Source organism: Leuciscus leuciscus (assembly GCF_965113295.1).
Source record: "Leuciscus leuciscus genome assembly, chromosome: 4".
Lineage (NCBI taxonomy): Eukaryota > Metazoa > Chordata > Actinopteri > Cypriniformes > Leuciscidae > Leuciscus > Leuciscus leuciscus.
In genome coordinates this window covers 4,496,602-4,511,026 of record NC_138728.1, presented here as the reverse complement: position 1 = coordinate 4,511,026, position 14,425 = coordinate 4,496,602, and the positions used below count along the sequence as shown (strand labels likewise).

The 14,425-nt window shown below is 40.0% G+C and overlaps 1 protein-coding gene across 10 annotated transcripts in view; it reads left to right on the top strand.

Moving 5' to 3' along the window:
* LOC309497957 (sialic acid-binding Ig-like lectin 14) overlaps positions 1–14,425 on the top strand; it is a 216,727-nt gene that overhangs the window by 52,611 nt on the left and 149,691 nt on the right. For 4 of the 10 annotated variants that reach the window (XM_082168369.1, XM_082168365.1, XM_082168366.1 and 1 more), the window contains exons 1-4: positions 5,557–5,609; positions 6,073–6,136; positions 6,264–6,641; positions 7,079–7,134. The exons of 2 other annotated variants lie outside the window; for them this stretch is intronic. In XM_082168369.1, coding sequence (XP_082024495.1) covers positions 6,088–6,136; positions 6,264–6,641; positions 7,079–7,134 — 483 coding nt within the window. In that variant the 5' untranslated portion in view covers positions 5,557–5,609; positions 6,073–6,087. Of the gene's footprint in view, positions 1–5,541; positions 5,610–6,065; positions 6,137–6,263; positions 6,642–7,078; positions 7,135–14,425 lie in introns of those variants that run through there. 4 more of the 10 variants (XM_082168377.1, XM_082168363.1, XM_082168379.1 and 1 more) reach the window with 3 other exon arrangements.

Here is a 14,425-nt window from a genome sequence, read left to right as displayed (position 1 = left end):
AAACGGCAGCTCACGTCCCCACCCACACTGACCCATTTCAGCTTGACCGCGCCCACCATGGTCACCTGCGACGCCTCCGGGGTGGCGCTAGGTGCTGTGCTCTCCCAGACTCAAGAGGGGGTGGAACGCCCAGTGGCTTTCGCCTCTCGGGCACTTACTACAGCTGAGCAGAAGTATTCGGTGGGGGAGAGGGAGGCCCTGGCCTGTCTGTGGGCGTGCGAACGCTGGCATGTTTATCTATATGGGAGGCCTTTTACCATCCGCACAGACCACCAAGCGCTGACGGCACTGCTGGCGACTCAAGGCTCGGGGCACAGGCCCATGAGACTACTGAGGTGGGCTGACAGGCTGAACCAGTATAATTTCAGTCTGGAGTTTATGCCTGGGCGGGCCAACACGGTGGCCGACCTCCTGTCTAGAGCTGTGTCGGTGACGAAGGAGACAGGCGGGGTGACATCAGACACAGAGAGCGACGAAGACTGGGTCCACATCCTGCACGGGCCTCTCAGTTCAGTAGTCACTCTGGCGGAGCTGCAGCAGGCCTCAGCTGCTGACGAGGCCCTCACAACTCTCCGTACCTACGTCCAGGATGGCTGGCCTGCCAAAGTGGATGACAAGCTACTCCCCTATTACCGCTTCCGCAACGAGCTCTCCTGCTGGGGGGCGGTGTGCCTGGCCCGTGGCCACCGTGCGGTCGTTCCGGAGATTCTCAGGTCCAGAGTGCTACACATGGCGCATGAGGGGCACCTGGGGGTGGTCAAAGTGAAGCAGCGCTGCCGTGACACAGTGTGGTGGCCACACATAGACTCTGATGTGGAGGAGCTGGTACGTAACTGCGCTTGCTGCCTCCTGAGTGGGAAAACTGGTCAGCCTGCCACAGCCCCTCTCATCCCGACCTCTTGGCCGTCTTCACCCTGGGAACATATTCAGGTCGACCTCTGTGGAGAACTTCATGGGGCACCGGCTCACGCTCGCTACCTCCTGGTTGTGCATGACCTTCATTCAAAGTGGCCAGAGGTTTTTCAGCTGAGCTCCATCACTGCACACTCCATCATCGACCGCCTGGACAACTTGTTTGGGCGCTGGGGCCTCCCCAGTGTCGTCACAACGGATAACGGGCCCCAATTTGTGTCTGGAGAGTTCACAGAGTTTCTCACGGTACGGTCCATCAAGCACATCAGGACGGCAGTGTATCACCCAGAGAGTAATGGGGGGGTGGAAAGACTGAATAAAACTCTCAAAAATGGGATCCGAGCCTGTCTGGAGGAAGGGAAAATCTTCAGCGACGCACTCAACCAAACTCTCCTGACCATCCGGGCATCCAAGCATTCCACCACGGGAGTGTCACCTGCATTGCTCATGATTGGGCGCGAACTAAAGCAACCACTGGACTGTTTGAGGGCTGAGCCAGCTTCTGCACGTGGGAGCCCAGGGCTCCAGAAAGCCAGAGCTCAGGTAAAAGGTTCGCAGGCTCGGATGAAAGAGAGGTTTGATGCCACGCACAGAGTGCAGACCCCTTCAATTTCTCCAGGGGTTTGGGTCAGGATCAAACACCTCCACCGCCAAAATAAGTTGCAGTCATACTGGTCAGAGCCTCTGCGGGTGACTAAGCAGTTGGGGCCGGCCACTTACAGACTGGAGAATGGGACTCGTTGGCACTCAAACCGCCTGCACAGAGTCGCAGCTCCCTCAGCACTTGCATCACCTCTGTCCCCAGCAGCAGCTCTGGGTTGGCAGCCTAGGCCAAGAGCTAACCGGCTGGGAGGTAATCCACCAGCACCGCCTGACGTCATTTCACGGCCAGCACGCCCTCAGAGAATGAGGGTTCCACCTGTCTGGCATGGGGACTATGTGACAGGGTGATAGTGACACTGGGGAATGTGGGCTAAATGTTATGTTTCAGTTTCCAGGGGGGTGGGGGGAAAATGTTATGTCTGAAAACGTTCAGCATTGGGTCCTGTTGGACTATGTTTGTATGCACTGCGAGTGACGGGTTACTGTGCCTTTAAAGTTTATAGCATTGATTTACGGCAAAGGTCGGAAAATGTAAGTTTTACGTCGGTTGATAAAAGGCAACATAAACAGAGCTACACGGTGTGATTATTGAGTCTTTTGCAAACACCACACAATCTCCAGGCGAACTTCAGGCGTGGCGTGTGCATGTGATATTAACGTGCGCGAGTGAGGGGGGATCTGTGGCGTGTGCACGACCTGTGATTGACAGTCAGATCTCACACCCCCCTGCGCTGATTGGACCTGATGAAGCGGGAGCGCTGGATTTTTGCAAAACAAATAACACGCTCCAGGTGGAGTTAGAAGCTCGGGTTTTTTTCTAAAACCACCTTATTTATGTTGTTCTGTCGGATTATAGTGTCGATTACACTGAATATGATCAAAAAAATGTTGCCGACGGCAGCTTTAATAACCTTTACAACCTTCTCTGTCCTCCTAATAACTGGCCAATAGGCTGGTGCAAGTAATACAGAGTAGTGATCAGAAGAGCCAAGTGGTGGGAGAGTAATAGATCTATATGCACCTAAAATTAAGCCATAGCATTTATCTAATATTTTCCCCAGACGAGTAGTACATGTAACATACTGTTGGAAACCTTTCAAGGGTTTTTCTACCTCACAGTGATTAAAAATAATAAATAATAATGTTGTTTTGGAGTCTCCTACCACAGGTTTACATGCATCAAAGGTCAAAAAACTGTTTCATTTTCTCATAAAATACATTTGCATTTTGCACATCACCACATTTTCAATGATTCTCAAACGACTCGTCAGATGAATCAATCTCTCTAAATCCCTCCTTTCCGTGAGCTACTCTGCTCTGATTGGCCAGAGAGCTCAGTCTGTTGTGATTGGTTTACAGCGTACAGCGTGCGTGTCAAAAACAAAAACGCCCATTGCCATAACAACGTCAGCTCTGCTTGTCCTGAGACTTCCTACACCGTAAACTAAACACAGTAACGAACAATGACGTCGTCAATCCGAGCGCGAGTGCGATGATGAATCACTGGATGAACTAGTCATTCAACCCGAACCTCCATCGCAAGGACAACTCGAGCTGGACGTTTCTCAGTGATACACACTGAGCGGTTGATATTGATATAATAAAATAAAATGTTTAACTCATTTAAAATGCTAAACAAAAAAGTTAAATAAAAAAGTATCCTTTCATAATTTTTGGACAAATATATTTTGATTATTGAAGGTTTTATTTTTTATTATGAAGGTTTTAAAACTGCTGTGAGTTAAATGAACGAACACGTTTGTGCTTTTTAAAAAAAGTTAACAAAATGGAAAAGAGCACTGGGTGTCAAAGTTGAACACTTAACTTGACACTGTGTTCTGAAACGTGGTGCGAGAAACTAAAAAAGCGCGACGGTTAAGCTGTCTGTTCAACGCATTATGTTTAGATCGAAACCAACCTTTTCTCTTTTTCATCACAACTAGACAAGGGCAAACAAACTGTAAAAATTTATATTAAAATGTATATTATTTTACATTTATAATGTGAGTGAATCTTCAAAAAGATCAGATCACGAGAGGACATGCGTCTGTTGTTCAGGGCTGCCAACTTTTGAGTTTAGCTAAAACATTTGGTAACATGTTACAATGTTTACATGGTAGAGAATGACTGGTATGCTTCTGTTTTATTCGTTCTTGACACAAATTTCACAATTTCAATTCATAAGCTTCAACATTGTAATTAGATTACTGTACTAATGACTCTTTCTAAAAAATATTTTTGAAGTGCATTTGAACTTTATCCTGATCTTCATCTGTCAGTCTGTAACCTTGCTAACAGCATTAAACCCAACACTGATTATGCAATTATAATTGTTGTTTAAATCAGTTCATGCTATGTCTGAGCTGCATTAAATCCAAAGATGCATTTTGTTGATTTGATCTCATTTGATTGGTAGTCATACAGTGTCTTTCTTATTCTGACCGAATTTACTGATTTAAATGAAATAATCTGACATAAAAGGACACAGATGCTAGCTTTATTGCTCAATGTTATTTCAGGGTTTTGATCTCCTCTCAACTGAGGGAGCACAGCCTGTATTTTATTGTATTATAATGGCTATTTAATATTACCTCTAAACTTTGACTAGGCTAGGCATGTTGCATATTAATTGTTCTAGAAACCTCAAAGCATATTTTATGTTTGTGTATTTTGTGCTACTCCAAAATGATGTTCTAGTTGAGGTCATTTTTAGTGTAGGTAGGGCCCTTACATAAACTCAAGCCCAGAGGCCCCAGACCCCTCAGTCCTGCCCTGATTGCATTTATTTGTGCTACTGTTTGTAATTTGGTCATTTGTTGTTTTATTACTGACTGTAGAAAAGCTCCTTAGCGTTGAGCCCTGTAAATAAAGCAGAATCCCTTTCAAGATCTGCCTCTTTAATTATAAAATAAAGTTTTGTTACAGGGAAAAAATAAAATAATGTTATAACTCTGGGCCCACCAGGAATTTCACTTGGCCCACCTTATATCTCAAAGCTGGAGCCGGGCCATGTGATCAGTTCACGTGCCACGATCTGTCACGTCACATTTAGGAGAGCTAAAATTATATTTATTGTTTGAATTTCATAATAAAATTGATAGAATTAGAAATATACTGTTTCATATCATATAAACCTGCTCTGTCTTGTCTGTTGGTGTCAATGTTCTCTTTGCTTCGCTATTTTTCACGGCTTGATAAAATAGACGTGGCGTGAGAGCGTGTCAGTGTCAATTGTGTGAATCTCATGTTGAATGCGTGAGAGTTGGCAGCTCTGCAAGTTGTTATCTTCTGAGCTATTCTGAGATGTGCCTGAAGACCACAGTCTTTTGCTTCATATTTAATAGCACTCCATTATGATCGCTGTTGATGAGGAGATTAATATGATCGAGATTCACTAATGTGTACCTGAGCGTGGCAGAACTGACTCCTCCCCCCATCAAGACCATTGTTATTAAAGGCAAAATAAAATATTTATTAAAACTTATTTTATTTTTAAGGTTCTTAATGACAAATTTTTGATGAAAGTGACACTGAGAGTAATACATTTTTTATTGGTGTAATTGGAAACAAGCTTCCATACATTTGATCATCGGTGTCGGAATTAGAGAAACAAACATGAAACAAAACAGCAGTATTTGCTGAAATCTGTTCTGCTTTCGGTTTCACTCAGTATCTTGGGTACGAAAGAATCTGCAAGCTATTTAGTCCTGAATTTCCCATGTTTCTTACTGTAATACTATAATAGCCAACCTTAAAAAGTAATAAACGAGAAGAAATGAAATGTTAATGTTTCCTTAACAGATTGCGTTTTAAATGTGATTCAACACTTATTCCTGAATAATATTTAGTAATTATTAAGCGTTACTGGATCTCACAAGATGTTTCAAGTAAATATACTTTTTTTTTTTTTTTTATATTATTCAATAAGCTTCATACTGATTAGCATATATTACTCAGTCAGGCTATAGTTATTTAGTTCGGACTGAAAGGGGAAGTGGTAAAACTCTAATAGAAGTAAAGACATGTTGTTTTCACACACAGATCTCCCTCTATCCAGTGTAGAAGAGTCACAGTCGCTCTTTCACTCTTCTCCGGTAAGTCACTTACACACAACACACTAAAACTTCTGTTGTTTAGAGATTTTAAACATGTCCAAGATGAAACTATTTTTAATCTTTCTAAAAAATTATAAAAAAAATTTCAGTGATTTAGAGTTTGGATTTAGAAAATAATATGTTTACACCAACAGCTAAAAATTCATATACAAGTTTAAAAAGGAAATAACTGCTGTTAAGTTAATAAACTCTAAAAAATAAATATTCCAAAAGAGTGTTTTTTCACAGCGATTCCATAGAAGAACAATTCATGGAAAATTTCAGTGAACACTTTAAAAAAAAAAAAAAATCTTAATATGAAGAACCTTTTAATAATCTAAAGAACATTGTTTTTTCACTATAAAGAAGCTTTTATGGAATGAAAAGATTCAATGGATGTTAAAGGTTCTTCAGTTTATTTTAAGAGTGTATGTGATTGTGTGTTTGTATTTTCTGTTGTAAGGTGGAGTGAATATAAATGATGGAAATATCTGTGACGTTCCTCCTCACTGGATGTCTGATACAAGGTTTCATTCTTATAGATTATTCCTCTGCTGAATTAATATTCTGAAAGCATTTCCATATGAATAAGTGCAGCGGTTTATTCTGCATGTAAACTCTGTGTGATCAGTTCTTCTTGTCTGTGTGTTTTAGGAGTTTTTTGTGGCTTTAGTATCAGTCTGCCGAAGAGAGTAGAAGCTCTAAAAGGATCCTGTGTTTTCATACCCTGCACATTTGATATTGATCAACAATATGTAACAGAACTCACTGAAGATGTAAAGAGAATATGGTATAAAGACGGAAACCCTTTCTCTACTACACACTCTGTAGTGTTTGACTCCAGTAGCCCCGACACTGCATCGTTAAAAGGAGAAATATTTGGCACTCCTACAGAGAAAAACTGCACCACCCGCTTCCATAATGTCCGTCAGAGGGATAAAGGGTCGTATTTCTTCAGACTTGAAGGCAGCGGAGGACTGAAATATAACTACTACAACAAACCTGAATACAAAGTTGAAATTGCTGTCATAAGTGAGTGTCATATTGTTCATGCTGCTTCCATCTAAATGTAAGTGTGGCGCGGCCATTAGTAACATGATTGTGCGAAGCTTCTGGTGACATTCACTACCAGTTATTAACTTGTACAAAAACTGTCTGTTATGCTGCTTTATATTGCAAACTAGTAATTGTTATCATATTATTTTGATTTATTATCATAAACACACTGGTTTGTAGTGCAAATAGTTTTACCAGTTACTGCAGAGTTATTCTTCTAATCATTTACTAATATGCGGCTTATGAATTGGAAGTCTCGCACATTCACAGAAAATAGCTTATGTCTGCGATGCAAAATGAGTTGGATAATGTTACTGGACATAAATAATAAATAAATCTACTACTGTTCAATATGTGCCTTCATTATTGGATATGATAATCCTGTAATGTTTGACTGTATCTCTGTGTTGTAGATTCTCCACCCAAACCCACAGTGAATCTGTTTAAGGATCAGCAGAAGGTGACGGAGGTGATGGAGGGAAGCTCTGTGAATCTGCGCTGCTCGACTAAGATCTTCTGTTCCTCTCGTCCAGCAAATCTCACATGGAGCTCGTCTCCTGAACATCTCCTCAACGAGAGCGTCACACAACAGCAGCGTCAGGAGCAATCTGAGCTCATCTCTGATCTGATCTTCACTGTAACTCACCGTCATCATTTAGCCAATTTCACCTGCACTGTAACACACCAGCTTCAGAAGCAGATCACAAAACAAGAGACCCGTACGCTACGTGTTCAGTGTAAGACGTATTTCAATCAATACTGTCTGATCATCTAGAATTAGAGCTGCAAATCGTAACATAATTGCCTGAATGTTTTTCTTCTCCATTAGATGCTCCTAAAAACACATCTGCGCATGTAAGTGCATCTGGTATTGTTCTGGAGGGCCGTTCAGTGACTCTGAGCTGCAGCAGTGATGCAAACCCACCGGTGCTCCACTACACCTGGTACAGAGACACTGAAGAACCACTGAAACCAGTGCAGAGCGGACAGAACCTGACCATCAGCAACACCGACCCGACACACAGCCGACGATACGTCTGTACAGCTCAGAACGAACACGGCGCTCAGAACGCATCAGTGATGCTGGACGTCCAGTGTGAGTATCAAGAGGCTCTTCTAATTTACTCACAGTCATTACTATATCAGACTTCAGATTTCAGACTTTATACACACATATATACTAGAAGTATAAAATATTGCATATAATTTATTTTATATGCAGAGAAAGAGAGAGGAATAGTGTAAATAAATACACAAAATATAAATTATAGATATTATATTAAAAGTATTTTATATATATTTTTAAATATAAAAACTATAAACTATAAAAACAACCGCTACTATAAATGATCTTCGCTTAAACAGTTTTTTCAACCTTTACTAGGCTTGTAAATGTACAGTGAACAACAAGAACTAAATGCAAATATAATAAACATGACTTTGTAGTCATTTAACCTGCTGACAGCGAACCCTTTTTACATGGATGAGAAAATGTGTACGATTTAAAGGGGTGGTATAATGCTCTTTTCACAAGATGTAAAATAAATCTCTGATGTCCCCAGAGTGTGTATGTGAAGTTTTAGCTCAAAATACCCCACAGACATTTTTATATAGCATGTTAAAATTGTCCATTTTTGAGGGTGAGCAAAAACACACCGTTTTGTGTCTGTTCCTTTAAATGCAAATGAGCTGCTGATCCCGGCACAGGGGGCGGAGCTTCAACAGCTTGCACTCACACAGACATGCACTGAAAATTTCAAAGACTTTTAGCCATTTATGTTCAAACCGGATTCAGACAATGATGGAGAGACTCAAGAAGAAGTGACAACATGTAGAATGCAACAGAACATTTCTGAATGTTTAGTTGATGAATTTATGTAGCTTATGTGTAGTTATCTTCTGGTCATTGATTAGCATATTCTGTCTTGATAATCTATAAATCGTGTTCCGGGGGCGGGGTTTATGTAAATTTAAGGGTTAGTGATGTCACTAATCCTAGAGGAATGTTGTGTAGTCTCTACCAGCCGTTTGTTGTAGTCCTTAAAAAGCAATTGAACTTTGAGCGTTGTCACTTTGCAGTGTTGTTTATGCTCAAACAGCAACATTACACACTAACTAAAGTTAGAAAAGTGAAATCATAAATCAACCACCCCTTTGAAAAGTATTTTTTATTTGTCACTAATTCCTTCCCATATTTACATTAGTCTTATTTCATTGCATTAATGACTTTACAATTGTTAAAAATAATTTTTTGATGGCCTACATTTTTCTCTCCTCCATTAGATGCTCCTAAAAACACATCTGCGCATGTAAATGCATCTGGTATTGTTCTGGAGGGCCGTTCAATGACTCTGAGCTGCAGCAGTGATGCAAACCCACCGGTGCTCAACTACATCTGGTGCAGAGACACTGAAGAACCACTGAAACCAGTGCAGAGCGGACAGAACCTGACCATCAGCAACACCGACCCGACACACAGCCGACGATACGTCTGTACAGCTCAGAACGAACACGGCGCTCAGAACGCATCAGTGATGCTGGACGTCCAGTGTGAGTATCAAGAGGCTCTTCTAATTTACTCACAGTCATTACTATATCAGACTTCAGATTTCAGACTTTATACACACATATATACTAGAAGTATAAAATATTGCATATAATTTATTTGATATGCAGAGAAAGAGAGAGAGGAATAGTGTAAATAAATACACAAAATATAAATTATACATATTATATTAAAATTATTTGATATACATTTTTAAATATAAAAACTATAAACTATAAAAAATACCGCTACTATAAATGATCTACGCTTAAACAGTTTTTTCAACCTTTACTAGGCTTGTAAATGTACAGTGAACGACAAGAACTAAATGCAAATATAATAAACATGACTTTGTAGTCCTTTAACCTGCTGACAGCGGACCCTTTTTACATGGATGAGAAAATGTGTACGATTTAAAGGGGTGGTATAATGCCCTTTTCACAAGATGTAAAATATATCTCTGATGTCCCCAGAGTGTGTATGTGAAGTTTTAGCTCAAAATACCCCACAGATATTTTTATATAGCATGTTAAAATTGTCAATTTTTGAGGGTGAGCAAAAACACACCGTTTTGTGTCTGTTCCTTTAAATGCAAATGAGCTGCTGCTCCCGGCACAGGGGGCGGAGCTTCAACAGCTTGCACCAGGGTTCATACACATTTTAACCAATACTTTTCCATGACTTTTCCATAACTTTTCCATGACTTTTCGGCACATTTCCATGACTATGTATTCCTGAAAATGTCAAGACGACATTATAAGAATAAAAATATGTGTTAAAGTTTACCCTCAGAGGTTTAACAATAAAATGGATGACAATTTATGTGGTACAATCCAAAATAAAGTGCAAGATCTTTGAAGGACAGGATAAAATACATGTACAGTGTCCTCAGTATTAAAGGATACTTTAAATATGAAACTAAAACCACCAGTAGGTGGCGGCAAGTCACTGTCTTAATAAGCGAGTTGTTGGAGTCATTTATTCAACCGATTTGTTCAAACGGCTGATTCATTCAGAAAAACAAGTGATTGTTCATTGAATCGTTAAAATGATTCGTTCAAAACGCGGATTTCATTAAATAAATTTTAAAAAATCATCGATGTCAGTTGGACCACGGCTTCATTATGAAATTCTCGTCGGCGATATAAAGTGAAAATTGACAATATTGTGTCCAAAAAGTAACTCACAATGTTAACTTTATTGTTAATTTAACTGTTGTATAAAATAAATAGCACATTTGCAATTATGCACAGGAAAACGGCACTCTTGCTCATGTGATATTCTAATATAACAACATAATATGATATAAATATAAGACAAAAACTCATTTGGGGACATCTATAACTGCACTGACACATCACGCAGTGAAAGCAAGCATGAGAGACAAACGCGATGTCAGCTCGCACTCGCAGTGCCTCGTACATAGTTAAAACAATGATTACAATATCATAGTTCATAGACAATATCGCACACACCTAGGCACATAAAGAATGAACTTACAATTGAACTGACATTTACTCGTTTTCTTCTCTCCTCTCGCGTGCTGGAGACATACGTAGGCTTATATGCTGCGTATCCTCTTTCCGCTACGTTAACATTCTCGACCCACCGGTGCTTGCAAAACTTTAGCATGCTCGTGCCACTTTCCTGGCATTTCAATTAAATTTCTGTCAGCACCGACTTCGCCTCAGGCAACATCGCAACAAGTGAGTGAATCGGAAGTGAACTGAACGTTATGCCGCCCGAATATAAGGACGTTAAGACAACGCAAAATATTTTTTTTTATTAAACAGTTTTGGTATTAATCACATATTATGCTGTGTTAAAAAAAAATTCCATGACTTTTCCAAAACTTTCTGGGTCTTTTTATTTTCTCAAAACCTTTCCAGGCCTGGAATTTGCATTTTTCAAATTCCATAACTTTTCCAGGTTTTTTCAAAACGTACGAACCATGTTGCACTCACACAGGCATGCACTGAAAATTTCAAAGACTTTTAGCCATTTATGTTCAAACCGGATTCAGACAATGATGGAGAGACTCAAGAAGAAGTGACAACATGTAGAATGCAACAGAACATTTCTGAATGTTTAGTTGATGAATTTATGTAGCTTATGTGTAGTTATCTTCTGGTCATTTATTAGCATATTCTGTCTTGATAATCTATAAATCGTGTTCCGGGGGCGGGGTTTATGTAAATTTAAGGGTTAGTGATGTCACTAATCATGGAGGAATGTTGTGTAGTCTCTACCAGCCGTTTGTTGTAGTCCTTAAAAAGCAATTGAACTTTGAGCGTTGTCACTTTGCAGTGTTGTTTATGCTCAAACAGCAACATTACACACTAACTAAAGTTAGAAAAGTGAAATCATAAATCAACCACCCCCTTGAAAAGTATTTTTTATTTGTCACTAATTCCTTCCCATACTTACATTAGTCTTATTTCATTGCATTAATGACTTTACAATTGTTAAAAATAATTTTTTGATGGCCTACATTTTTCTCTCCTCCATTAGATGCTCCTAAAAACACATCTGCGCATGTAAATGCATCTGGTTTTGTTCTGGAGGGTCGTTCAATGACTCTGAGCTGCAGCAGTGATGCAAACCCACCGGTGCTCAACTACATCTGGTGCAGAGACACTGAAGAACCACTGAAACCAGTGCAGAGCGGACAGAACCTGACCATCAGCAACACCGACCCGACACACAGCGGACGATACGTCTGTACAGCTCAGAACGAACACGGCGCTCAGAACGCATCAGTGATGCTGGACGTCCAGTGTGAGTATCAAGAGGCTCTTCTAATTTACTCACAGTCATTACTATATCAGACTTCAGATTTCAGACTTTATACACACATATACACTCACCTAAAGGATTATTATGAACACCTGTTCAATTTCTCATTAATGCAATTATCTAATCAACCAATCACATGGCAGTTGCTTCAATGCATTTAGGGATGTGGTCCTGGTCAAGACAATCTCCTGAACTCCAAACTGAATGTCAGAATGGGAAAGAAAGGTGATTTAAGCAATTTTGAGCGTGGCATGGTTGTTGGTGCCAGACGGGCCGGTCTGAGTATTTCACAATCTGCTCAGTTACTGGGATTTTCACGCACAACCATTTCTAGGGTTTACAAAGAATGGTGTGAAAAGGGAAAAACATCCAGTATGCGGCAGTCCTGTGGGCGAAAAGTCCTTGTTGATGCTAGAGGTCAGAGGAGAATGGGCTGACTGATTCAAGCTGATAGAAGAGCAACTTTGACTGAAATAACCACTCGTTACAACCGAGGTATGCAGCAAAGCATTTGTGAAGCCACAACACGCACAACCTTGAGGCGGATGGGCTACAACAGCAGAAGACCCCACCGGGTACCACTCATCTCCACAACAAATAGGAAAAAGAGGCTACAATTTGCACGAGCTCACCAAAATTGGACAGTTGAAGACTGGAAAAATGTTGCCTGGTCTGATGAGTCTCGATTTCTGTTGAGACATTCAGATGGTAGAGTCAGAATTTGGCGTAAACAGAATGAGAACATGGATCCATCATGCCTTGTTACCACTGTGCAGGCTGGTGGTGGTGGTGTAATGGTGTGGGGGATGTTTTCTTGGCACACTTTAGGCCCCTTAGTGACCATGTCCATCCCTTTATGACCACCATGTACCCATCCTCTGATGGCTACTTCCAGCAGGATAATGCACCATGTCACAAAGCTCGAATCATTTCAAATTGGTTTCTTGAACATGACAATGAGTTCACTGTACTAAAATGGCCCCCACAGTCACCAGATCTCAACCCAATAGAGCATCTTTGGGATGTGGTGGAACGGGAGCTTCGTGCCCTGGATGTGCATCCCACAAATCTCCATCAACTGCAAGATGCTATCCTATCAATATGGGCCAACATTTCTAAAGAATGCTTTCAGTACCTTGTTGAATCAATGGCACATAGAATTAAGGCAGTTCTGAAGGTGAAAGGGGGTCAAACACAGTATTAGTATGGTGTTCCTAATAATCCTTTAGGTGAGTGTATACTAGAAGTATAAAATATTGCATATAATTTATTTTATATGCAGAGAAAGAGAGAGAGGAATAGTGTAAATAAATACACAAAATATAAATTATACATATTATATTAAAATTATTTTATATACATTTTTAAATATAAAAACTATAAACTATAAAAACAACCGCTACTATAAATGATCTTCGCTTAAACAGTTTTTTCAACCTTTACTAGGCTTGTGAATGTACAGTGAACGACAAGAACTAAATGCAAATATAATAAACATGACTTTGTAGTCATTTAACCTGCTGACAGCGGACCCTTTTTACATGGATGAGAAAATGTGTACGATTTAAAGGGGTGGTATAATGCCCTTTTCACAAGATGTAAAATAAATCTCTGATGTCCCCAGAGTGTGTATGTGAAGTTTTAGCTCAAAATACCCCACAGATATTTTTATATAGCATGTTAAAATTGTCAATTTTTGAGGGTGAGCAAAAACACACCGTTTTGTGTCTGTTCCTTTAAATGCAAATGAGCTGCTGCTCCCGGCACAGGGGGCCGAGCTTCAACAGCTTGCACTCACACACACTGAAAATATCAAAAACTTTTAGCCATTTATGTTCAAACCGGATTCAGACAATGATGGAGAGACTCAAGAAGAAGTGACAACATGTAGAATGCAACAGAACATTTCTGAATGTTTAGTTGATGAATTTATGTAGCTTATGTGTAGTTATCTTCTGGTCATTGATTAGCATATTCTGTCTTGATAATCTATAAATCGTGTTCCGGGGGCGGGGTTTATGTAAATTTAAGGGTTAGTGATGTCACTAATCCTAGAGGAATGTTGTGTAGTCTCTACCAGCCGTTTGTTGTAGTCCTTAAAAAGCAATTGAACTTTGAGCGTTGTCACTTTGCAGTGTTGTTTATGCTCAAACAGCAACATTACACACTAACTAAAGTTAGAAAAGTGAAATCATAAATCAACCACCCCCTTGAAAAGTATTTTTTATTTGTCACTAATTCCTTCCCATAATTACATTAGTCTTATTTCATTGCATTAATGACTTTACAATTGTTAAAAAAAAAATTTTGATGGCCTAAATTTTTCTCTCCTCCATTAGATGCTCCTAAAAACACATCTGCGCATGTAAGTGCATCTGGTATTGTTCTGGAGGGCCGTTCAGTGACTCTGAGCTGCAGC